At 44.7% G+C, this 24,910-nt stretch overlaps 1 protein-coding gene across 1 annotated transcript in view; it reads left to right on the top strand.

Annotated features, from left to right (window-relative positions):
* Nucleotides 1-2,700: 2,700 nt before the first annotated feature.
* Nucleotides 2,701-24,910, top strand: part of LOC126474506 (uncharacterized) — a 467,991-nt gene continuing 445,781 nt past the window's right edge. Inside the window, exon 1 of the mRNA XM_050101976.1 lies at nucleotides 2,701-3,064. Coding sequence (XP_049957933.1) covers nucleotides 2,701-3,064 — 364 coding nt within the window. The remainder of the gene's footprint in view (nucleotides 3,065-24,910) is intronic.

The following is a 24,910-nucleotide window of genomic DNA, read 5'->3' as shown; positions in this document are numbered from 1 at the left end:
TACACTTGATCCGTCGCAACCAAACCAAGGGACAGCCACGGACCGACCGACAAACGACTTGCTTGCCATCAATCGGTACGAGAGAATTCAAACACATAATGTTACGGGCGTGATTATCCACAATCAAATATGTATATGTATTAAGCTGTCAAAACTACACACCGTGTTGGACAGCGACAACAGGAGAGGAAAGGACACTGCCTGAAGTTATGTTAGTGGCCAGGGCAGGTAACCGAACACTAACGGCCACAAGGCAGAAAATTCCGCTGTTGCACTTGAATTGTGGTCAACCAATATAGATAATTACACCGCGTGGCGGCTAAATTTCAGCAATACAAACACTTGGTGTTGCTCACAGGATAACCTCCCCAATAGCGAACCACCAAAACGAACCACACAACATAAATGGACGTGGCTTGGGTACTTAAAACACCACTCAACTTCGACGTCCTGGGTCGGTGAGCCACGAAGCTTGTAGCGATCGGACAGGCCCACATACGCTCCGATACCGCACAGGGACCGCCAGCGGATCCAGCCGACTGCACCGGTCGGAGATATCTTCCCTGGTTCGCAGCAACCGACCGACCGCCTGCAGACTGCCGACGACATCTAAAATAGTAGTCAGTGAAAATAATGGCAACTACACACACAACCTGACAAACACTTGCAAGAAGACCTGAACGTTACCCAACAGTGACTAAGCACGCACGAAGACAAATCAGGAGTTGATGCACACACACACACAGCCGACTCATGAACGATCAGCGAGCCAAAACGCGACGTCCGGTAGGACGACCGACCGACGATCCACCAAGACCGTGGCCCGGCTCAAGTGATGTGTGGCGGCAATGGTCGGGCGAGCCATGTTGATGCTGACCCCACAGCTCCAACCTGACTGCACTAGTGCCGCATTGCAACTCCCCAACTGGCAGATCCAGACTGCGCTCCAGACACGTTCCAACTGACTGGCAGCCCGAACTCGCAACCCGAACTTGCTTACGACAGACCACAACTGGGAAGTAATAGCAGCCGAGCAAAGATACTATGAGAGGGGATATATCGATACGTGCTGCTAGGGCAGGTCACGATCAGGGAAAGTAGCAACACAGTGACAGTTGTTCAAATGGTTCAAATGGCTCTGAGCCCTATGGGACTTCACTTCTGAGATCATCAGTCCCCTAGAACTTAGAACTACTTAAACCTAACCAACCTAAGGACATCACACACATCCACGCCCGAGGCAGAATTCGAACCTGCGACCGTAGCGGTCGCGCGGTTCCAAACTGTAGCGCCTAGAGCCGGTCGGCCACCCCGGCCGGCAGTGACAGTAGTAATTAAAATTAACGTAGTGAGGTGGAAGTGCGTTAAAAACAAGGTGTAAAATACATGATGGCGGTAACACGAGCCATGCGCGGCCCCGGATGCAAGGGGGTGGAGAACAGCACGTTACAAGTCATCCCAGATAAGCCCACTAATGTTCATATCTGGCGAGTTTGAAGTGTTTAAACCCAGAAGAGTGTTCCTGGAGCCACTCTGTAGCAATTCTGGACGTGTGAGGTGTCGCATTGTCGTGCTGGAATTGCTGAAGTCAGTCGGAATGCACAATGGACATGACTGGATGCAGGTGATCAGACAACATGTTTACTTGCTTGTCACCTGTCAGAACCGTATATAGAAGTGTCAGGGGTTCCGTATTACTCCAACTGCACACGTCCCGTACCATTACAGAGCCTCCACCAGCTTCAGCAGCCCCTGCTGACGTGCAGGGTGCATGGATTCATGATGTTGTCTCCATACCCGTACATGGCCCTCCGCTCGATGCAGTTTGAAACGAGACTCGTCCGACTACGCAACATGTTTCCAGTTATGGACAATCCAATGTCAGTGTTGACGGGCCGAGGCAAGGCGTAAAGCTTCGTGTCGCGCAGTCATCAAGGGTATATGAGTGGGCTTTCAGCTCTGAAAGCCCATATTGATGATGTTTCCTTGAATGGTTGGCACACTGACACTTACTGATAGCCGAGCATTGACATCTGCAGCAATTTGCAGATGGGTTGCACTTCTGTAAGTGTGGACGATTCTCTTTAGTTATCATTGATTCCGTTCTTGCAGGATTCTTGATATTCACGGTACACCCATGGGCTGGTCGTATGAAAAAATCGCTACCTCGGAGATGTTGTCTCCCATCGCTCGTGCGCCGACTATAACAGTACGTTAAAACTCATTTAAATCTTGACAACCTGCGTTTGTAGCAGCAGTAACCGATCTAACAACTGCGCCAGACACTTGTTGTCTTATACAGGCGTTGCCGACAGCAGTGCCACGTTCTGCCTGTTTTCATATCTCTGTATTCGAATACGCTTGCCTGTACCAGTTTCTTTCGCGCTTCAGTGTAGTTTCGACATCTCGTTAATGCCATCTTCAGGCCGCTATGCACTCGATCTATACAGAATCATGTAAATCGATACATACATAAGAGGAGACATCAATACCTGGATTCCTCGAATTGTTTTTTGGAAATTGACAGTTGGTCAGTTGTTACCAAGTTACACAAAAAGTTCACCGAATCCAGGTTTTGTTGGCTTCAGTTATCCGTGTATCCATATACCTGATTGTCTATATGTGGAATGCATAGGGGCCTGAAGACGGCACTGATGAGCTGCCGAAGCTAGTTGTCTAAATAAAGTAACTTCTGAAAGTATGCGACTAAATGGCGACTTTCCTTTGGTAAAAATTTTTTGGTCTCGGCTGACAGGGTCAGCAGCTGGCGTGCGAGGAGTCGCGTGTCCGCTGTGCCGCCGCTCCCGACCTGCCCCAGTGGCGGCAGTGCCGGCTGAGCGACGTGGCGGGCCGGGTTCCCCTCCCTCGACGAGGGCGGCCCCTCGCCGCGGCTGTAGGAAGCACGGCCCGGCTGGCAGTCCAGTCTGCGGCCGTCTCGCCGTCGACACCGACTGCCGGCAGCAAGCAGCAAGCAGCGCTATGCTGACGCCGCTCCTACAGCTGACCGTCGCCGCGGCGCTTCTGCTGACACCCGCCGCCCGCTCCGCGCCCGCATGGCTCCAAGGTAAGCTCCACGTCTCCCTGGCTGTCAGCCGTACAAAGGGCTCGATAGCATCAGCTGTCACACACAGAGCCACACTGGAATTTTTACAACAGCACTGCCGTCAATAACACACTATGAGTGACAGACAGGTCTGGTTGCGAGAAAATCTACTGAACAGCGACAGCCATCATACGGGGAGAAACTGGAATATCTCTATACACATTTCGAATTTCTCCCTCGAACATGTCCTCCGCTTGTTGACCACTGTGCCAACTAGTCAGTTACCTATCATGTGATTTGTATCACTTGCAGGAAGACAGATACACTGCTCCCCATCAAAATTTTAACCCCACGAAGTGTGACAAATAAGAAAATTTTATTATTCCAGTCCACCGTGCCGTGGTGATACAGTAACCTCATCATATTAATTTAATATTAAAAACTGTCCTAGGTTGCACAATGTTATTGACTCATATTATGTACATTGAAGGTGGAAGGAGGAGAGAAGGGAAGCGAATGGGACTATTGATGTCAGCCTCATCGCGACTTAATTAACTCAAGAACGACGCTTTTTCCCCGGGTAGGTCATCGTCAGGTTATCTAGGAATACAAAAGGAGGAAGTTCCTGCCAAGAGATAGGTAGGTACCAAATGGAATAAACTAAAAAGCAGACTATAAAGACAGGTCGGAGAAAAACAACTGGAACAGAGAGCCGTCGACAACAGAAGAAGGAAACGAAAGAGGCGAAGTACTTCGTGAGCATCGGTAACAACATTCAGAACGAGTCCAAGCGCACAAGCTGTAAATATGGCCCCACACCAAAACGACGCCGGAAGCCCGTCCGCATACACACAGAGTAAACATGTAAACATATGAATGATTAGTAGTGCTAAGGAGCGCTACGCGGTGCTATAAGCCGGGGGCAGGGGGTTGGGGGGAGGGGGCTACAGTGTAATAACAGCAAAAAATCGTATGATAACAACGAACAGAATAACGTGCAAATGGAAACCGTATTAGAATAAAAATACATACCTCGGGACGTATAACATCGAATGCTACATAAACAGAAAAGTTCATTGGCGCAAGCGCAATACGACAACAGTGAAATTCGTAAAAGTAAATGAAAAAATCCACAATAAATATAGAACTACAGTGGAACAATGAAAACACGAATAAAGTACAATAAAATATATATGACAAATAATAGTGGCCTTGGTCATAAAAAACAAGAACCAAATTCCTTACAAATGGTAAAAATGGAATCATAGACAACTTAATTTTCACTGGTCAACTAATCATTAAACAACATGTCCTTCTTATTGTACGAATGTTTACTAATTTCAGTCTGTTCAAGGAGGTTGAGTCTCTTCCCTTTGGGAGCGTGGAGTAAAACCATTAGTGGGTCTCACATGTCCTGCGAAGGCAGAACTCATCTTTCCGGGGACGCTCATTATGAAAATACTGACATTAAATTTTCATAGAGCTTGTAAACACTATTCTTACATTTCGAACCCGAAAAAGTTTAGTTAGCCTGTAAGAAACATTACCTAAACATGGGAGCTTGGCAAATTTTCGATTCTAAGATGCAGACCTAGGGGTAGTTCTTCAGTCAATGATGGAGTGGGAGGGGCTGTACCCATTATTAAAGCGATGTATTTAAGGTTTTCCAGTTCCTTTGCAACCGATTCTGCACTAAGAGGAATTTCAGTAATACACTGTATCATAGATCTAAAGGAACTCTTATGCGGGTGACATGACGTGGCATGTGTAGCTGAGTCGCTTGTAGAAGGCTCACTAAATGTCAAATTTCATGTCATTACTAGCGGGGCAGAGTTGCACAACGGGGGATTTGAGAATACCTTTGTTCTTCCCAACTTCATGTGTGAAGATCGTAAACTCTTCTAGCAAAAGAGTGATGTCAGATTCTTCACCGTCAAAAACAATGATTATATCACCCCACATATCGCTCATAAATGTGAATTTTATTTTTTAGTTATTCATTTTGAGAAGTAATGGGCTATCTGTAATAATACGTTAGTGAAGAAAATCTTGTTTGCTGAGAATGCTCATAATAACCTTTATTCTCGATAGCTGGTTTCGGTAATCAAAGTTACCATATTCATATATCGACCGAGAGGTTACGCGTCCTTAAAATAGCAGTAGAAGTACCGTAGCAGGTGAGCTACAGACTACAAGACTGCTACAGTGGCATGTCAAAATTAAAACAACTACACACACAGTTATCAAAGAGTACTAGGTTGTAAGCGACGTAAGAGATCTACGTGGTGAATAACTGCTTATATAGTTGTTTTAATTTTGACATGCCTATGCATCTGTTTTCTAGTCTGTTACGTGCCTGCCAATTTATGAGAAACAGTACTTTTACTGCTACTTACAACATATGCAAAGATTTCAAGATTAACTTTGGTTAACGAAACCGCTTACCGAGAATTCAGGTTGTTATTCGCGATCTTGGCAAAGGAGTTTCTCTTCACTAATGAATTTTATTTGAGATAGCGGAGGCCCGGGAAAAATAATTGCGTTCTAAGTACTTCACAAATATATCAGCAAGAAGCCATGAAGACAATGAACCATGGCCAAGCCATCCGACCGTTGATAGCCTACACGGACAAAACGTGTCGTTCTTAAGTTAACAAAGAACATCGTGCAGCATACGGTTGTTTTTAATACAAAGAAATGTTACTTATAGGCCGTATACAAACACAGTAGAGAGACACACACTGAGGTGACAAAAGTCATGGGATAGCAATATTTACGTACACAGATGGCGTTAGTGTCTCCTGCACAATGTACAAAAGGGTAGTGCATTGGCGGAGCTGTCATTTGTACTTCGGTGATTCGTGTGAAAAGGTCTCCGACGTGATTATGGCCGCACTACGGGAATCAACAGACTTTTAACGCGGAACAGTAGTTGGAGCTAGATGAATGCGGCATTTCATTCCCGAAATCGTTAGGAAATTCAGTATTCCTAGATCCACAATGTCAAGTGTGTGCCGACAATACCACATTTCAGGCATTACCCCCCCCCCCCCCCCCCCCCCCGACACGGACATTGCAGCGGCCGACTGCCTTCATGTAACGACCGAGCGCAGCGGCGTTTGCATAGAGTGGCCAGTGCTAACAGGCAAGCAACAATACGTGAAATATCCGCAGAAATGAATGTTGGACGTACGACGAACATATCCGGGTGCAGTGCGGCGAAATTTGGCTTTAATGAGCGGTGACGGCAGACGACTGAAGCGTGTGCGTTAGTGAATAACACGACGTCGCCTACAGAGGCTCTCCTGGGATCGTCATCATATCGGTTGGACCCTAGACAACTGGAAAATCGTGACCTGGTCAGATAAGTCCCGATTTAACAAATTAAATTGGGACTTATCTGACCAGGTCACGATTTCCCAGTTGTCTAGGGTCCAACCGATGGTAAGGTTCGGGTATAGCGCACACCCCACGAAGTCATGGACCCACGTTGTCAAGAAGGCACTGTAAAAGTTGGTGGTGGCTCCATAATGGTTTCGGCTGTGTTTAAATGGAATGGACTGGATCCTCTGGTCCAACTAAACCGGTCTTTGACTGGGAATGGTATGTTCGGCTGCTTGCAGACTATTTGCAGCCATTCATGGACTTCATGTTCCCATGACATGAACGACAAAGCGATACATCACCTGTTTGAAGAACATCGTGGACAATTCGTTCGAATTAGGTTGCCACCCAGATCTCCCGACATAAACCCCATACAATATTTGTGGAACATAATCGAGAGGTAATTTCGTGCGCAAAATCATGCACCGGCAACACTTTCGCGATTACGGGTGGTTATAGAGGCAGCATGGCTCAATATTTCTGCAGGGGACTTCCAACAACTTGTTGAGTCCATGACACGTCGAGTTGCTGCACTGCGCTGGGGAAAAGGATATTGAGAGGTATCCCATGAATTTTGTCACCTCAGTTTATTGTTAAACGTGTCGGTGATTTGAGAGTGCATAGGGGGTATTTAGTACCCAGAACTGCCTCCTCTGGCAGCGACAATGGCTCTAACCTGACTTGACATCGAGTAGCAGTGACCTTGGATGACAGATGTAAGTACGTCATTTCCATGGTGCTTCAATCCTACGAAATAGTTCATTAGTCATAGTGTGTAACGGTTGGTGACGTGCTATTTTCTCGGCAAACGATGACCAGATGTTTTCAGTAGGCGAAATATCTGAAGAACTTGCTGGCCGTGGTAGCATTCGAGCACCGTGTGTATCGGTAGGTGGGTCACGACAGGAAGGGCCACATCCGGTCTTGCCTTTCTTGTTGAAAGGTAACGTCACAGAGATTTCGATGATGGGTTTTGGCACCTAGTTGTAGCACGTCAGACACACGACGGCTGCAGTCAAAATTACCAGCTTTGCAAGAGGTTATCGTACTATGTATTCGACGGCACGGCATACCTTCATGCTTGCAACGATAAAGAATCTAATATGACAACATTTGCTCTCCATGTAGCTTCCACATATGGATACTTGCCTAGCGATTTGTACGCTAAACCAGTACTCGTTTGAAAATATGATGTGTTACCACTCTGCCCAGTCCTGTCGTTGGGAACATGTTGCCTCTTTAAGGTAAGCCGCACTGTCCACGTGGATACTTCTGTTGCTGCTAACAATCCCATTTCCTGACATCTGATGTGTTTGTAAGATTCTGCGTGGTCGTGCGAACAACATACGCCCGTCCTCTGAGACGCTAGTCACTCGGGACTGTTGAGATCCTACGTGGCAGTGAGTATGGCCCGACCGTCGTGGGTTACGGACCAATGCGTCCAGTATTAACGCGGTCTTGTACGCATAGTCTCGATGGCCACGATCCTGCCGTATTCCTAAACGAGCCACTTGACTTTTTTTTCTTTTTACACAAGAGACAGCACGATCTTCTCACTAACAAAGAGCATTCATTGAGGAAACAAACACTCCAAACGTATGCCGAATATGGACAGCTTCACTTCCAGTATGTTTACATGGTGACAGATCTATGTACGCCCGATCCTGTTTTGTTGTTATAAGGCAACATTGTATGCCTCAACAAGAACACCGGGCAATGTTTCCGATTATTTGGCGAGGCCAGTTATTTCCTGGAATGTTTTGCGTGCTCAGTATTCCATGTGTCTATCACCACCTAATATCAGCCAATCTGAAGATTCCTGAATAAGGGGAAACGTGTATTGGTAAATAAATAATAATTACAATCCTGAAAGCAAGATTACTTGTTTCTTCATCGCATATTTCTGGTTGCTGTACCATCGACGCCATGAATCGGAAAAAAATTTTAAACTACATTCAAATTTTATTTCGGAATGAGAAATCAGTTGCTTAATCTTAATTTGTGTAGACTATATTACACCTAACTAATTTTAGCAGTTGCACCGAAAAACTAATTATTTCCATACTTAATTTAACGTTTGTTGCGTGACATCTCATTGGTGTCGCAGTTTTCATGGCCAATAGTGTAACAGTGTCATCAACGATTGATGAACACTATAAATCTTCTCACGCGCGTAATGCCTTCGTATGAAACTCACCTCTGTTTAACGAAGTGTAGGGTATTGTTATACCTTTTAACTTCTCTATGCAATATTAAATATTATGTACTGTATTACCATCTACTACTTACAACGGGATACACCGCACTTCCTTTCACCGATATGATTCATACTGACAGGGTGTGTGCGGCATGACTAGGACTTCAACATACGACTCGTAAACAGGAAGACACAAATCTCAGCCCTTTTCTATAAAATCGAGTTAGAAAATTTCAGACTTACTTATATACGTTTTAGCGTGACTGATGTTCAAGGAGTCCGTACCGAGCGAGTAAGAGCTTAGTTTCAGAAGTTCAAGATCTTTGGATCGTAACTCACCGTCGGTTCCCTTTCTTTTTATTACGACGTAATTCTAAGAATAGATTTATTATGACTGTACAAATTATCAGTATTTAACGACTCTCCTAATCTTCATTTCGAAAAAAGGAGATTTTTTTCCTTAAGGCGATTGAAAATAAATAAAAGAGTACACGAGGATCTTCAAATCAGTATAGCCATTTCATCTATATTGCTTTATCTTCATTGATGACAAACACAACATATATGACCTATGAAGCATTGCATGATTCAAAATGATATAAATCTTAGAAACATGGACAACAATAATTATTGCGATAAACAGCACATGTAATTGACGATGAATTATTTCACGTGCATGGTTCTATCAGTGTGACAATTTCAAAACGAACTTGGGTTACATTCGTAAAGGTTCTCCGTTGTGACGCAATTTCGCGGCGGACCACGCATATCGAAGCATATCACTAAATATTGGTGCAGATACCTCATAAAAAAATCGCTACCCACAGCGGTAGGCGATTCAGCAGTCTCGCGGTTGTGAGACTAACGGCTTACTCGCTCGGCTGCGGACTCCCTGAATACTAACTACCATGCAATGTAGACAAGCTGGCATGAAAATTTCAAATTCGATTTCCTGGTAAACGATGGAGAGTTTCGTCTTCCTGTTTACATATGCTGAAGTCTTAGTAGTGCCCTATACAACCTACCACTAAGAATTAAATCGATTGGGGGAATTTCATAGTTGTCCTGGTTACTGTGTTCTGATTTCACCGAATCAGTCCCTCAGAACCCTAATTTTTTCTCGCTAGAAGCAGTACGTTTCTAAGATGAAGATTCATCTCAAATTTAGAGGAATTCATACGAACAGTTTTATGATAGCAAGTGGTTTATTTCTACGTAAATATACTTCAGAAATGTTGAGACCAATCGAACATGTCTCTAAATAAGACGAAATGATGTATTGCTTTCAAAAATGGGTTTTACAATATTTTCAGTGTCGAATTTTGATTGACGAAGGCATATACTGTGTACGTTATACACGGACGGTTATTTGCTGTTTCATGATTTTCTCGATTCTACACTTTCTACCTTAGGAATTCCGTCGCAAAAAAGAATCGAAGCTCTGCACCTCTGTGTCTGTCTTTCTCATGCGTCTACTTCTCTTACCATCAACCACAACACTATTGGCTGAAACGTGCGCCCCAGCTGGAGGATGGCACAGTCCGTAGTACAGATTTTTCAAACTTCCAGCTCGAATTTGTTTTTATTTTCGTCAATCTTTGACTTTGAAGGTCATTATTGACAATTATTCTTGGACTTCCAGAATCTCAGTGTACGGCCAAAACTGAAAAATTTCACCGAAAGACACATATTGTGCCCTTATGTTTAGCAAACATATTTTTAGATAGGAACTCTTCAGTTTCCGTCGTCACCAAGAGACACGTCTTCGGACGATAAGGGGAGTTAGTACTTGCCTTCTCAAGTTCTGATAATCTTCCATTTACATCGTGTAGATCCTTACTTCTACTATCAATATTTTCTGTTGATCTCTGAGTCGTCAGTCAATCGCGCCCCTACTGCACAGCGTTTTTTCTCAGCCTTATGCTATTTAATTTCAGTTTGTAAGTGTTCGGAGAAGAGTAACTGTATATTGATGATTGACTGGTAGTTACGAAGATAGGAACACTGGGCATATAAATACAGATCTCTGTCCTATAAGCTCCTTTGTCTGCAAGGAAAACTGATGACCACTGTAAGATACAAAAGAAAAAAGGTTTTGAAACGTATGTAACGATGAACAAGAATCGGGGATTAAGTCTCTTTAGATATCACTTTCGTGTTCATATCGGTAAAGTATTAATAGAAATCATTGATTTCTACACAGCGACAAGACGTACCTTCGCACCATTCGTTACGCATGTGTTGTCTGTTGATGAACGCAGTACAGTGATGTGCCCGCGGAAACCAGATTGTCTGGTGCAGTGCTTCTATACGAGAGCGAACAATATGTAGTCAGTGTCCAAAATGTTCTTGTAAGCGTCTGCGTCATTCGCATCTGAAAAAGAACGAGGGCGATGGAAATTAAAAATAGAGACAATGAAGGAGAACAGATTCCTAGAGAGAATAAACCGTACAGATATTGATTTCTGGGAAACAAAATAAACGTGCTTCGTTTCATTACCGGACGCTTATTGCAAACAGCATCGTAGCATAGAATGCAACGACCCAGTTTTCCGACGCGGTAGTTGAAACAGTGTTTCGTTACCATTCAACAGAAAAAGTAATTTGAGCGAGATAGACCTCGTCAGAAATCGTCGGCTATGTCCGTCTCGCTTTAAAATCAAACATACGTTGTTAACTCACAAAAACCTTGTAATCCATTGATAATTTTTCTCTATCTTCCTTTTCCAGCTGATAGCATCTGGTCTACCTTTCGCTAGCTGTTCAATCCTTTTGTGTAATCCGCATATTTGACGAACAATTAGACGTCTAGAAAAGAAAATATTATATACTCAACAACCTGCGATTTTTGTGTGACTACGGTCTTCTACCGTAGCGATGCTCATGTCAGTAATGGCGAAAGATGTAATTGCGATGTTGATAGTAATGATGACCTGAGTGGAGTTAATTTGTACAGGTGTCACCACCGGTAGCTGATCAAATCCATATCGCTTTGAATGTATGATACCAGATCCAACGACGACAAACGTATGTCGAGGTGCAAAGATTCGAGCTGGATATTACAGAAGTTCATAGCTTCAACGTGGCTGTTCAGAACGTTTTAGTTTATGCGTGGGAAGTGTAAGATGAAAGTATGAACACATAATTCATTCAGAGAGTATGAAAAGAATTTCAGATTCATCTAGAGGATGGTGGGATAGAGAGGGAATGGTACGTAGCGGTTGCCGTCCAAGTGCTAAGGAGTGTGGAGACGTAGCGACAGCGTTGCCCTGCTTTCGAGAGCTGTACGAAGTAAACCTCGAATTTAGTAGTAGAGGAATGTATGTGAGAGAGGATAATGGTTATTAAATATTGTCCTCATGTTAACCGGAGCTCTAGAACTGTTGTTGTTGTTATGGTGGCCCTCAGTCCACACTGGTTTACCGCAGGTCTTCTAGTTAGTTTCTCCTGTCATAACTACTTCATCAGCGGAAAACTTGTTTTCTACATCCAGTAGAAACTGCTTGCTGTAGTCAGTCCTTGGTCTTCCTCTACAATTTATCCACCTCCCCAATCCACCCTCCCCTTCCACTCTCCCCCTTCCACCCTCCCACAAACACACACACACACACACACCTACACCTACACCTACACCTACGTGGATTCACACGTAATCCCCAAATAAGTGTCTTGCAAAGCGTTCATCGAACCACCTACCATCGAACCAATTTCTCTGCCCTTCCACTCTCAAACAGCAAATGGTAAAAACGAACATTTACGTCATTCCATGCGACCTGTGATTTCTATGTCTCTCTCTCTCTGCCTCTCTCTCTTTTTTTTTGTGTATAATCGTTTCTCCCTATGTAGATGGGCGCCAACAACATATTATCGCATTCGGAGGAGAAAGTTGGTGACTGAAATTTCCTGAGAAGATCCTTACACAGCAAAACACACCTTTGTTTTAATGATTGTCACACCAATTTGCGTGTTGCACCTATGAAACTCTCTCCCCTGTTCCGCGATATTACAAAACGAACTGTCTTTGAACTTTTTCGAAGGAAAGAAGGAAGACTGGGTTTGACCGTCGACATCGAGGCCATTAGAGACGGAACACAAGCTCGAATTATGTCGAGCATGGGGAAGAAAATCGGCAGTGCCTTTTCAAAGGAACCATCCCGCCATTTGCGTAGAGTGATTTGGATAAATCACGGGAAACCTAAACTGGATGGCCGGACGCGGGTTTGAACTATCGTCCTACCGAATGCGAGTCCAGTGTGCTAACCACTGCGCCAATTCGTTCTGTGAAATTTTTCTACGTCCTCCCTCAGTTCTATCTAATGCGGATCCCACACTGTACAGCAATACTCCAGATGAGGAACGGACAAGCGTAGTCTGTGCATTTCCTAACTTTTGTGCCAGTAAATCGTAGTCTTTTCCGCACAACATTATCTATGTGATCGTTCCAACTTAAGTTACACGTAATTGCAATCCATAAGTATTTAGTTTAATTCGCAGCCCTTATGTTTATATGATTTATCGTTTAACCGAAATTTAGCGGAATCCTTTTAGTACTCAAGTGGGTGACTCCACACTTTTCATAATTTACTGTCAATCGTCACTTTTCTCACCATACAGACACACTGGCTAAAGCCGGCCGGAGTGGCCGAGCAGTTCTGGGCGCTACAGTCTGGAACCGCGCGACCGCTACGGTCGCAGGTTCAAATCCTGCCTCGGGCATGGATGTGTGTGATGTCCTTAGGTTAGTTAGGTTTAAGTAGTTCGAAGTTCTAGGGGACTTATGACCACAGCAGTTGAGTCCCATAGTGCTCAGAGCCATTTTTGAACACTGGCTAAATAATTTTGAAATTGATTTTGATAATCTGATGCCTTCACAAGACAATAAATGACAGAATCATCTGCAAATAGTCTAAAAGGAATGCTCAGACTGTTTCATAAATCGTTTATATACACACATCAATAAAAGTTTTGCATCACCTCAGTTCCAAGAGTTCCGGAGCCTGTACAGAAAACTGGAATAGAGATCTACATAAACAACATTTACGCCCTTTTCATTGCCCATGAAAAACGTACATTGCGTGTTGTACCACCATACAGCGAGACATTCAGAGGTGCTGGTCCAGATTGCCGTGCACACCGGTATCTTTAATACCCAGTAGCACGTCCACTTGCACTGATACATGCCTGTATTCTTAGTGCTACGCTATCCACAAGTTAATATAATGAAAAATCCGCCTCAGTTGCGAAAATTTTCTGGTCTTTACCCAGGTTTCGGCTAGAATAATCTAGCCTTCTTCAGAAGCATAAAATTACTATAACATGCCAGAGTAGGGCACAGCCACCATTAAAAATTAAAATCTGTAGTACCGTGGTACCACGTCGAATTAAAACTACTTAACTGAAGTCCAGCCTCGGCATCACTTCACCACGCGGTCGGTTGGTAACGGCGACTCATCAAGGCACTGTTAGTCCAGATCGCCCCACTCCTCAACAGAGATTCGGCGTAGAACCCTGAGAGTGGTTGGTGGGTCGCGTCATCCATAAACAGCCCTTTTCAGTCTATCCCAGGCATGTTCGGTAGGGTTCATGTCTGGAGAACATGCTGTCATCTCTAGTCGAGCGATGTCGTTATGCTGAATGAAGTCATTCACAAGATGAGCACTATGGGGGCGCGAATTTTCGTCCATGAAGACGAATGCCTCGTCAATAAGCTGCCGATATGGTTGCACTATCCGTCGGAGGGTGGCATTTACGTATCGTACAGCCGTTATGGCACCTTCCATGTCCACCAGCGGCGTACGTCGGCCCCATATAATGCCACACCAAAACAGCAGGGAACCTCCATCTTGCTGCACTCGCTGGACAGTGTGTCTAAAGCGTTCAGCCTGACCGGGTTGCCTCCAAACACGTCTCCGCCGATTGTCTCGTTGAAGGCATATGCGATACTCATCGGGTTAGAGAATGTGATGTCAGTCCTGAGCGGTCCATTCGGCATGTTGTTGGACCGACATGGTGTCGTAATTGCAAAAATGGGCCTCGCCGTGGACGTCGGGAGTGAAGTTGCGCAACATCCAGCCTACTGCGCACAGTTTGAGTCGTTACATGATGTCCTGTGGCTCCACGAAAAGCATTATTCAACATGGTGACGTTGTTGTCAGGGCTCCACCGAGCCATAATCCATAGCTAGCGGCCATCCACTGCAGTAGTAGCCCTTGGGCGGCATGAGCGTGGCGTCTCATCGACGGATCCTGTCTCTGTATCTGCTCCATCTCCGAACAACATCGCTTTGGTTCACTTCGAGACGCCTGTACACTTCCCTTGTTGAGAGCCCTTCCTGGCACAAAGTAACAATGCGGACGCAATCGAACCGCAGTATTGACCGTCTAGGCATGGTTGAACTACAGACAACACAAGCCGTGTACCTCCTTCCTGGTGGAATGACTAGAACTGATCGGCTGTGGGACTCCCTCCGTCTCATAGGCGCTGCTTATGCATGGTTGACTACATCTTTGGGCGGCTTTAGTGATGTCTCTGAACAGTCAAAGTGTCTGTGTTTGTGGTACAATACCCACAGTCAACGTCTGTGTTCAGGAGTTCTGGGAACCGGGGTGATGCAAAACTTTTTTAGATGTGGTAGACACAACATCAGACGGCCTGTAACACTGCGTTCCCCAAGGAGTGCTAGATATCACTTCTGTTTCATTCTATGATTTCCAGTCAGTTACTACGAACTGTAACTTTTCTGAAATAAAAACATGAATACAGTCATACAACTAAGACAATACTCCGTATGCAAACAATTTGATTATAATGCGCTTGTGAGAAACTGTGTCAAAAGCCTTCTGGAAATCTGAAAATATAGAATCATTCGGACATCACCTGTCGATAGCACTCATGTAGAGACTAAACAGTTAGTTGTATTTCACAAGAATGATATTTTATGAATCCGTGGGGGCTGCTTGTCAATAAATCGTTTTCTCCACGGTAACTGGTAATGATCCAGCACATTATATGTTCCACAATACTACTGCAAATCGATTTTAGTCATATGGGTCTGCAATTCTGAGGATTAATCCTACTTCCTTTCTCGAGAAGTGGTGTGACCTGTACTAAATTCCAGTCTTTAGGTACTGACCATTGGTCGAGCGAGCGGTTATGTATAATTGCTAAGTATGGAAGTGTTGCACCCGCTTATTCCGAAAGGAACCAACTGGTATTGAATCTGGATCGGAAGCCTTGACTTTATTGATTTAAGCTGTTTCGCTAAACGGTGGATATGTATTTCTAAGTTACTCACGTTGGCAGCTGTTCTTGATTCGAATTCTGGAATATTTACTTTGTCTTCTTTGGTGAAGAAATTTCGGAAAACCGTGTTTCGTAACTCTACTTTAGTGGCACTGTCATTAGTAACATCGCTCAGTGAAGTTATTGATTATCTCTTACCGCTGGTGCAATTTACATACGACCAGAATTTATTTGGATTTTCTTCCAGATTTCGAGACAGAGGAAACTATTAAAAATATTAATTTTCACATTTAAGTCCGCGCAAAGTTTCGAGCGTCTCTCAGTTGTCGTAGATACTGCTTCTTGGAATTCAAACCACATCTGGTCTAAGTTTACATGGTCAGATTGAAAGGAGTGCTGACTACTGCTTAGGAAGGCACCAAGCGAACTTTTATCTGCTATTTAAATAGATATGTTTTGCGTTTACGTTTGGTGGTTCTGGATGTTACGCTATTCAGTCGTGCTACAATGACATTGTGCTCATTAAACCCTGTGTGTGTCATGATGCTCCGTATTTGCTGAGGAAAATTTGTTGGTAAGAGGTCTACTATACTTTCCAAACCATTTACTCTTCGAATGGATTCCTGAATTAATTGTTCAAAATAATTTTCGGGGTAAGCATTCAATGCGATTTCGGACTATCTTTTATGTCCACCACCGACTTTAGACGTGTGTTTTCGTCAACATATCGAGGGTAGGTTGAAGTCACAGCCAGCTGTAATTGTATGAGTTTGGTGCCTATTTGAAATGACGCTCAAGGTTTCTTTGAATTGTTCAGCAATTGTATCACCTGAGTCGGGAGGGAGAAGGGGAGATGGACGGTAAAAGGAAAGTAGATTTATGTATTTTTTATCAGATTTATTTATTCCGATTGTTAAGAGTAATCTCTATCCAATATAGCGCATAGAAACTACCTACTTTAATTTCACTACACGGTAAGCTACTTACGACATCAATGAACACTCTACCACGGACCGTATTTAATTTATCCCTTCTGAACTCGCTTAAGACCATTGTAAAAATTTCGGCTGAACTTGCCGCTAGCTTTAGCCAGCTTTCAGGCCCATAACGATTTCGACCTCAGTCCTTTCTATTGGTGCTTTGAGGTCTGGTTCCTTCCCAACACAGCTAAAAAGCCGGCCGTGGTGGTCTCGCGGTTCTAGGCGCGCAGTCCGGAACCGCGCGACTGCTACGGTCGCAGGTTCGAATCCTGCCTCGGGCATGGATGTGTGTGATGTCCTTAGGTTAGTTAGGTTTAAGTAGTTCTAAGTTCTAGGGGACTGATGACCACAGCTGTTAAGTTCCATAGTGCTCAGAGCCATTTGAACCATTTGAACAGCTAAAAATACTCATTGTTGGTATGTCTACCCTCTTTCTGTGTTCGTCGTGCACGCTTTGAAACTGATGCCCTTTTTGTATTTTTCGGAGACCCTCTAATGTAGCTAAAGCACACGCGCGTACACGCACAAACGCGCTCGCGCCCTTCCCCCCCCCCCCCCACCCCCCCTCCACACACACGCAATTAACAATAACTTGATGCCTCAGAATGAGTCCAATTGATTCCTTCTTTTAATCATGTTCTATAAATTTCGTTTCTACTGAATTCAGTATCTCATTAGTTATTCGATCTATCTACATCTTCAGCATTCTTCTGCAAGACGATATTTAAAATACTTTGATTCACTTCATGTGACTACCGTTTTATTTTAAATACAGTTTCAGTTGTGTTTGTTTACTACTGTTATATCTTTCGGTCAGTGGACACCATCAAACAACTGTAAAGATAAAAAGAGGTTGTAGGACATAACATCGCATTAACTGAACAACACAATGAATTTTGATGTGTCTTACATTTGAGGCAGGGCATCGTGATAACACCGAATAGTACCTGTCAAATGCTGTAAAAAGAAAGTAATAGAAGTGACAATGAGGTATTACTGGCATATCCTCGAGAAGTATGAAAACGCCACCTACACTGTTTATATGGCGTGCATAACCTAAGCTGAGTCATAGGTATATCTCCCAGGCCTTCGAGGCGAATCTGCACAGGAACACCAAAGAAACTCGTGTAGCCATGCGTATTCAAATACGGAGATATGTAAACGGGCAGAATACGGCGCTGCGATCGGCAACGCCTATATAAGACAACAAGTGTCCGGCGCAGTTTTTAGATCGGTTACTGCTGCTATAACGGCAGGTCATCAAGATATAAGTGAGTTTGAACGTGGTATTATAGTCGACACACGAGCGATGGGTACAGCATCTCCGAGGTAGCGATGAAGCGGGGTTTTCCCGTACAACCATTTTACGAGTGTACCGTGAATATCAGGAATCCAGTAATACATCAAATTACCGACATCGCTTCAGCAGGAAAAAGATCCTGCAAGAACGAGACCAACGACGACTGAAGAGAATCGTTCAAGGTGACAGAAATGCAACCCTTCCGCAAATTGCTGCAGATTTCAGTGCTGGGCCATCAATAAGTGTCAGCGTGCTAACCATTCAACGAAACATCATCGATACGAGCTTTCGGAGCCGAAGGCCCACTCGTGTACCCTTGATGATTGCACGACACAAAGCCTTACGTCTCGTCTGGTCCTGTCAACACCGACAATGGATTGTTGATGACTGGAAACATGTAACCTGACCGGACTAGTCCTGCTTCAAACTGTATCCAGCGGATGGGTGTGCGTGTACGGGTATGGAGACAACCTCCTGAATCCATGGACCCCACATGTCACTAGGGGACTGTTCGAGCTGGTGGAGGCTCTGTAATGATGTGGGGCGTGCGCAGTTGGACTGATCTGGGACCCCTGATATGTCTAAATACGTCTCTGATAGGTGACATGTAGTTAAGCACCCTGTCTGATTACCTGCATCCATTCATGTCCATTATGCATTCTGGCGAATTTAGGCAATTTCAGCAGGACAATCCGAAACCCAACACATCCAGGATTGCTACAGAGTGGCTCCAAGAACACTCTACAGAGTTTAAACACTTCCACTGGACCGAACTTCCCAGACATGAACATTATTGAGCAGATCTGGGATACCTTGCAACGTGCTGTTCAGAAGAGGCCTCCACCCCGTCGTATTCTTACGGATTTATGGACAGCCCAGCGAGATTCATGATGTCACTTCTCTCCAGCACTACTTCAGACATCAGTCGAGTCCATGCCACGTCGTGTTGCGGCACTTCTGCGTGCTCTCGGGAGCTCTACACGATGTTACGCAGGTGTAACAGTTTCTTTGATTTATTACCGAAGTTATCCTTGCTTCTATGAAAGTGCCTCGAAAGTGCCAGAAGCATACAACATGAAATAAGCGAAACGCAGAACAAACAACACAGAGTAATGCAACAACCCTCAGATGAAACGTGTACATTTTTATCACAGTATGTTCAGTCTGTTCTGTCGGTGTACAGTACAACACGTGACAATTGCAAAATTGTTCCCTTACAGAGATTGTTCAAAATATCAACTACCACGAGTACAGCGACGGACCACGCAAGAGTTCCAGGAGTCTGGCGTGCGACTTCCCCAGCTGAAATAATCCTAGCAACCAAGTCCACGTGAGCATCCATCCAAGTGTCGTAAACTACATTCTTAATATGTTCCAAATAGAAAACGTCCATTGGTGTCATGTCTGTTCACCATTCTTGCCATGGAAGAGGGCACCGCGACCAATCCATTGTCGTCCAAGCTGTACTTCAATATCGTTCCTAATACCAAATGCAAAGTGTTTCGGCAGCCCGTCCTGATAAAAACACAGAAGATGACAAACTATCAGCGGCACATCTTCTAGAAACGGTGCAGTACATGATGTAGATAAGTTCCAAAATCGGTGGGAATACCAGCCCATACACTGATGAGCCAAAATATTGTGACCACCTGCGTGAAGTGTCTAGACAACATGTAATTCCACCTTTTACGCAACGACACAAGCTCAGCACGATGGGCTGTAGAGTGGTAGGGCTGGACCAAAGTAACACATCAGGTGATCACCATCGACAGTTGCACCAAACATTTCATTTGGTACCTTTAAAAAAGAGAACTTGACTAATAAAACCATCACATGTTTAAAACTACCACCCATCTTTAAAATTACCATTCAGGTGAAAATAAATTACTTCAATTTTAAACATTCATAAAAACGCGGTGCTTATGGCCTATTACACATTTACTGAAACGAGTTAAATTTATATACTCTAAATTGTAATCAAGTTGAAGAACAATTTTCTAAAATTTAACTAATGTGCTCTTTCATTACGACAGTGATTGTTATTACCAAAATAATTCAGAGTTCAGGCAACAATCAGATAGCATGGCACGCAACAGGTTACTTAAATGATAGGCACCACATAATTTAGCACATAAAATATAAAAATTCATGTGAGAAAACAAGCTCGTGAGATTCAACAACTACGCTCAGAAAGAGGACGCCCGCCAGCTCAGCTGTTTCCAATACAGGCTAGACATGGGCCCCGAGACGGGACCAGCAACGGTCATGAACGGGCACGAGAAAATCCCAGAACTAGTGGGTATCTACAACAGATTGATATTTGCCTTCAATAACTAGAAACACAATAACTCATTACAACACATCATCAGTAAAATTAATACATGAAATTAATTACAATATCGATCTACTGTCATTGAAGGAACTCTAGTACCACCATCAATAGAATCCGTTTCAGGCATCTAAACACACAATAATGACTGGCCTATCAATAACTGGTAAGAATTTAGGAAACTACTGATTTCAAAATTATACACGTGTCTCTCAGACACACTACATCTACATCTACATCTACATCTACATTGATACTCCGCAAGCCACCCAACGGTGTGTGGCGGAGGGCACTTTACGTGCCACTGTCATTACCTCCCTTTCCTGTTCCGGTCGCGTATGGTTCGCGGGAAGAACGACTGTCTGAAAGCCTCCGTGCGCGCTCTAATCTCTCTAATTTTACATTCGTGATCTCCTCGGGAGGTATAAGTAGGGGGAAGCAATATATTCGATACCTCATCCAGAAACGCACCCTCTCGAAACCTGGACAGCAAGCTACACCGCGATGCAGAGCGCCTCTCTTGCAGAGTCTGCCACTTGAGTTTATTAAACATCTCCGTAACGCTATCACGGTTACCAAATAACCCGGTGACGAAACGCGCCGCTCTTCTTTGGATCTTTTCTATCTCCTCCGTCAACCCGACCTGGTACGGATCCCACACTGATGAGCAATACTCAAGTATAGGTCGAACGAGTGTTTTGTAAGCCACCTCCTTTGTTGATGGACTACATTTTCTAAGCACTCTCCCAATGAATCTCAACCTGGTACCCGCCTTACCAACAATTAATTTTATATGATCATTCCACTTCAAATCGTTCCGTACGCATACTCCCAGATATTTTACAGAAGTAACTGCTACCAGTGTTTGTTCCGCTATCATATAATCATACAATAAAGGATCCTTCTTTCTATGTATTTGCAATACATTACATTTGTATTAGTTCAAACAGAAACGTAACAGTAATTTTTTAGAATTCAGAGATAAATATATCCAGAGAAACATTATATATAGCAACAGGCCATCTTAAGTCTGTGGTGTGATATAAATACAATAACCAGGCGGTACTTAAACAACGACCATCAAAGTTTTCAATGGCGGTTAAACCTTGACAGTAGGGATCTACAACAGAGTGTTCAAAATGGTTCAAATGGCTCTGTGCACTTGGGACTTAACATCTGAGGTCATCAGTCCCCTAGAACTTAGAACTACTTAAACCTAACTAACCTAAGGACGACACACACATCCATGCCCGAGGCAGGATTCGAACCTGCGACCGTAGCGGTCGCGCGGTTCCAGACTGAAGCGCCTAGAACTGCTCAGCCACTCTGGCCGGCACAACAGAATGTCTCAGCACTCCAGGCCCTCGTAAATGTTAATGATCACACTACATACACCTTAAAACATTATGTGTTAAACCAATTAAAATCAACTCATTGAAGGCGAGACTCAGTAGGAGTAGCGACGGCCGCCCAATAAAATACATCAACCGCACAGACCCCAGTAGTGGATGCCGACCACAATTTACAGGACAAGCAAGGCCCTTACCCTCTTGCTTTTTCGATGAAGCCTACTGCCGCAGATCCCGATGCCAGGAGACATGAAGCAAGTGGAAAAAACCCCACGGCTTCCCAGTAACGTCTCTTTCCATGCCGGTGATATTTGCCACGGCGCCATTACCCGGGTAAACAGCCCCTTTCAGACGTGCCCTGCTTGCTGGCTGACACCGGACCTTAGCTGTCCGCCATTGTTCCCAGAACGCCATTACTGCTCGGCGTCTCAAAGCAATATCATTTCCTCTTCCTCAGCTTTTCCTCTCGCTCCCGATCGGCTCGGCGCACACCGCCGCCCCGGATGACCCATACCGGCGGCGGGAATATCGCTAGTCGAGCCACACGGCTCACTGCGTAACAGCTTGTTTGTCCGTCTAAGGATCGAAATACATAACTGATTCTGCGTATCAGAGATCCAACACTTTGTTGGTAGGTTTGTGGAAGTATGTTGCGGAAGTATGTTGAGTTAAATCTCTACGTACAGATGGCGTAATAGCGAGTAAATAACGGGCAGCAGACATGCGTCTGCGATGACGGCGGCCGATAGGGACCAAAATGGGTCACATAGAATTTATACTGAAGAAAGTGATATAGGCATGCCCATTCAAATACAGAATAAACAGGCAGAATACGGCTCTGAGGTCGGCAACGCCAGACAATAACTGCCTGGTGCAATTATTAGATCGGTTGTTGCTGCTACAATGGCAGTTTATGAAGATTGAAGTGAGTTTGAACTTGGTGTTATAGTTGGCGCAAGAGAGGCGGGACACAGCATCTCCGAGGTAGCGATGATGCAGGGATTTTCCCGTACAACCATTTCACGAGTGTACCGTGAATATCGCTAATCCGGCAACACGTCAAATCTCCGTCATCGCTGCGGCTGGAAAAAGATCCTATAAAAATGGGACAAACGACGAAGAAGAGATTAGTTCAACGTGGAAAAAGTGCAAACCTTCCACAGATTGCTGCAATCAACCGCACAGAACCCAGTAGATTTCAATGCCGGGCCATCAACGAGTGTCAGCCGAAGGCCCACTCGTGCACCCTTGATGATTGCACGACACAAAGCCTTACGGCTCGCCTGGGCCCGTCGACACAGACGTTGGAATGTTAATGACTGGAAACATGTAGCCAGGTCGGATGACTCTCGCTCCAGATTCTATCGAGTGGATGGACGTGTAAGGGTATGAAGACAACCTAATGAATCCATGGACCCTGCATGTCAGCAGGGGAATGTTCAAGGTCGTGGAGGCTCTGTAATGGTGTGGGGCGTGTGCAGATGGAGTGATATAGGACGCCTGGTGCGTCTAGAAACGACTCTGACAGGTGACACGTACGGAAGCATCCTGTCTGATCACCTTCATCTACTCCTGTCCCCAATGCATTCTGACGGACTTGGGCAATTCCAGAAGGACAATTAGACACGCCACACATCCATAATTGCTACAGAGTGGCTCCAGGAACACTCTTCTGAGTTTAAACACTTCCACTGGACCGAACTCCCCAGACATGTACATTATTGAGCATATCTGGGATGCCTTGCAACGTGCTGTTCAGAAAAGGTCTCCACCCCCTCATACTTCTACGGATTTATGGACAGCCCAGAGGGATTCATGGTTTCAATTCTCTCCAGCACTAATTCAGACATCAGTCGAGTCTATGCCACGTCGTGTTGTGCACTTCTGCGCGCTCGCGAGGGGCCTACACGATATTAGGCAGGAGTACCAGTTTCTTTGGCCCTTCATTGTATATTAGGCACATTTGATCGCCGAGATATCGTCATAAGTTAGCTATCAAACCACAGTAGCACGTTTCTGGCTCCGAGACACTGACTATTATACTTCCGAAAGACGACGTCGTCGTCTGCAAAGACATCAAGAATGAAGGGCTGCAGTTGGCTCGCAGCTGGCAGCCTGTTTTAGATTACTACCACAGGTCCAATTCAAGACCAGAAGAATCTCTTCCATAACACAATACTGCTCTCAACAGCCTGCGTCCGTGGCGCGCTGCACGTTTCGAGCCGCCTTTCATCTCGATGACGGTATTTGTGGAAACAACCGTCGATCTAGTGTAGCAAAAATGTGATTCATCCGGAAAGCCGACACATCTCCGTTGATCGATGATCGAATCCCGAAGGTCCACTGCCCACTGCTATCAGAACTATGTATTGGGTTGCTGCGAAGCTCCATGTTCAACAATGTACGACTAACGGTGTGCTTCGAAACACGTGTGCGTGCACCAGCATTGTGGTCTTTGGGTGTCAGAGATCACCATCTATCCTACTTTAACGAGCAAACATCCGAACCCCAAGTTCTGTGAAAAGTGGTGGACGTCCAACCATTTAGTGCCTAGTGCTACTCTCACTGCCCTTCACCTCTTTTCGTAGATGCTCACAACAGTAGCACGTGAACATTCGACCAGCTTCGCCATTTCCGACATACTCGTTCACAATCTCTGAGTAACAATAATCTGCCCTTTGTCAAAGTCGCTTATCTCGATGGATTTCCCGATTAGCAGCATGTATCTTTACTACGGTGATCCCCCATTCGTGCCTGCTCCCCTTACATCCTTTTGTTACCGCGTCATGTGCCCGTAATGCCACCAGGCGGCATCCGACGTCGCGGTGGGCAGTAGTCGTAATGTTTTGGCTGATTAGTGTCAATGCACATTCAACGTCTGTTGATAGGATCGACACACCAGTGTGAGTGAATGGCTATTCCCACTGCTGCACATGCTTTCTAAACATGGCCTCGGCTGTAAACGACGTGAAAGCTGGAAAATTGGGATTTTCGGTACAATGCCGTAGGGACCAATTTTCAAATGCCAGTCGAAATGGGAAGTCCACTAGCTGCTATGACCGTTTTTCGTGTAAGACTCTCAAAAT

This window comes from Schistocerca serialis, chromosome 4, assembly GCF_023864345.2.
Source record: "Schistocerca serialis cubense isolate TAMUIC-IGC-003099 chromosome 4, iqSchSeri2.2, whole genome shotgun sequence".
Lineage (NCBI taxonomy): Eukaryota > Metazoa > Arthropoda > Insecta > Orthoptera > Acrididae > Schistocerca > Schistocerca serialis.
This window is presented reverse-complemented; position numbering and strand designations above follow the sequence as displayed.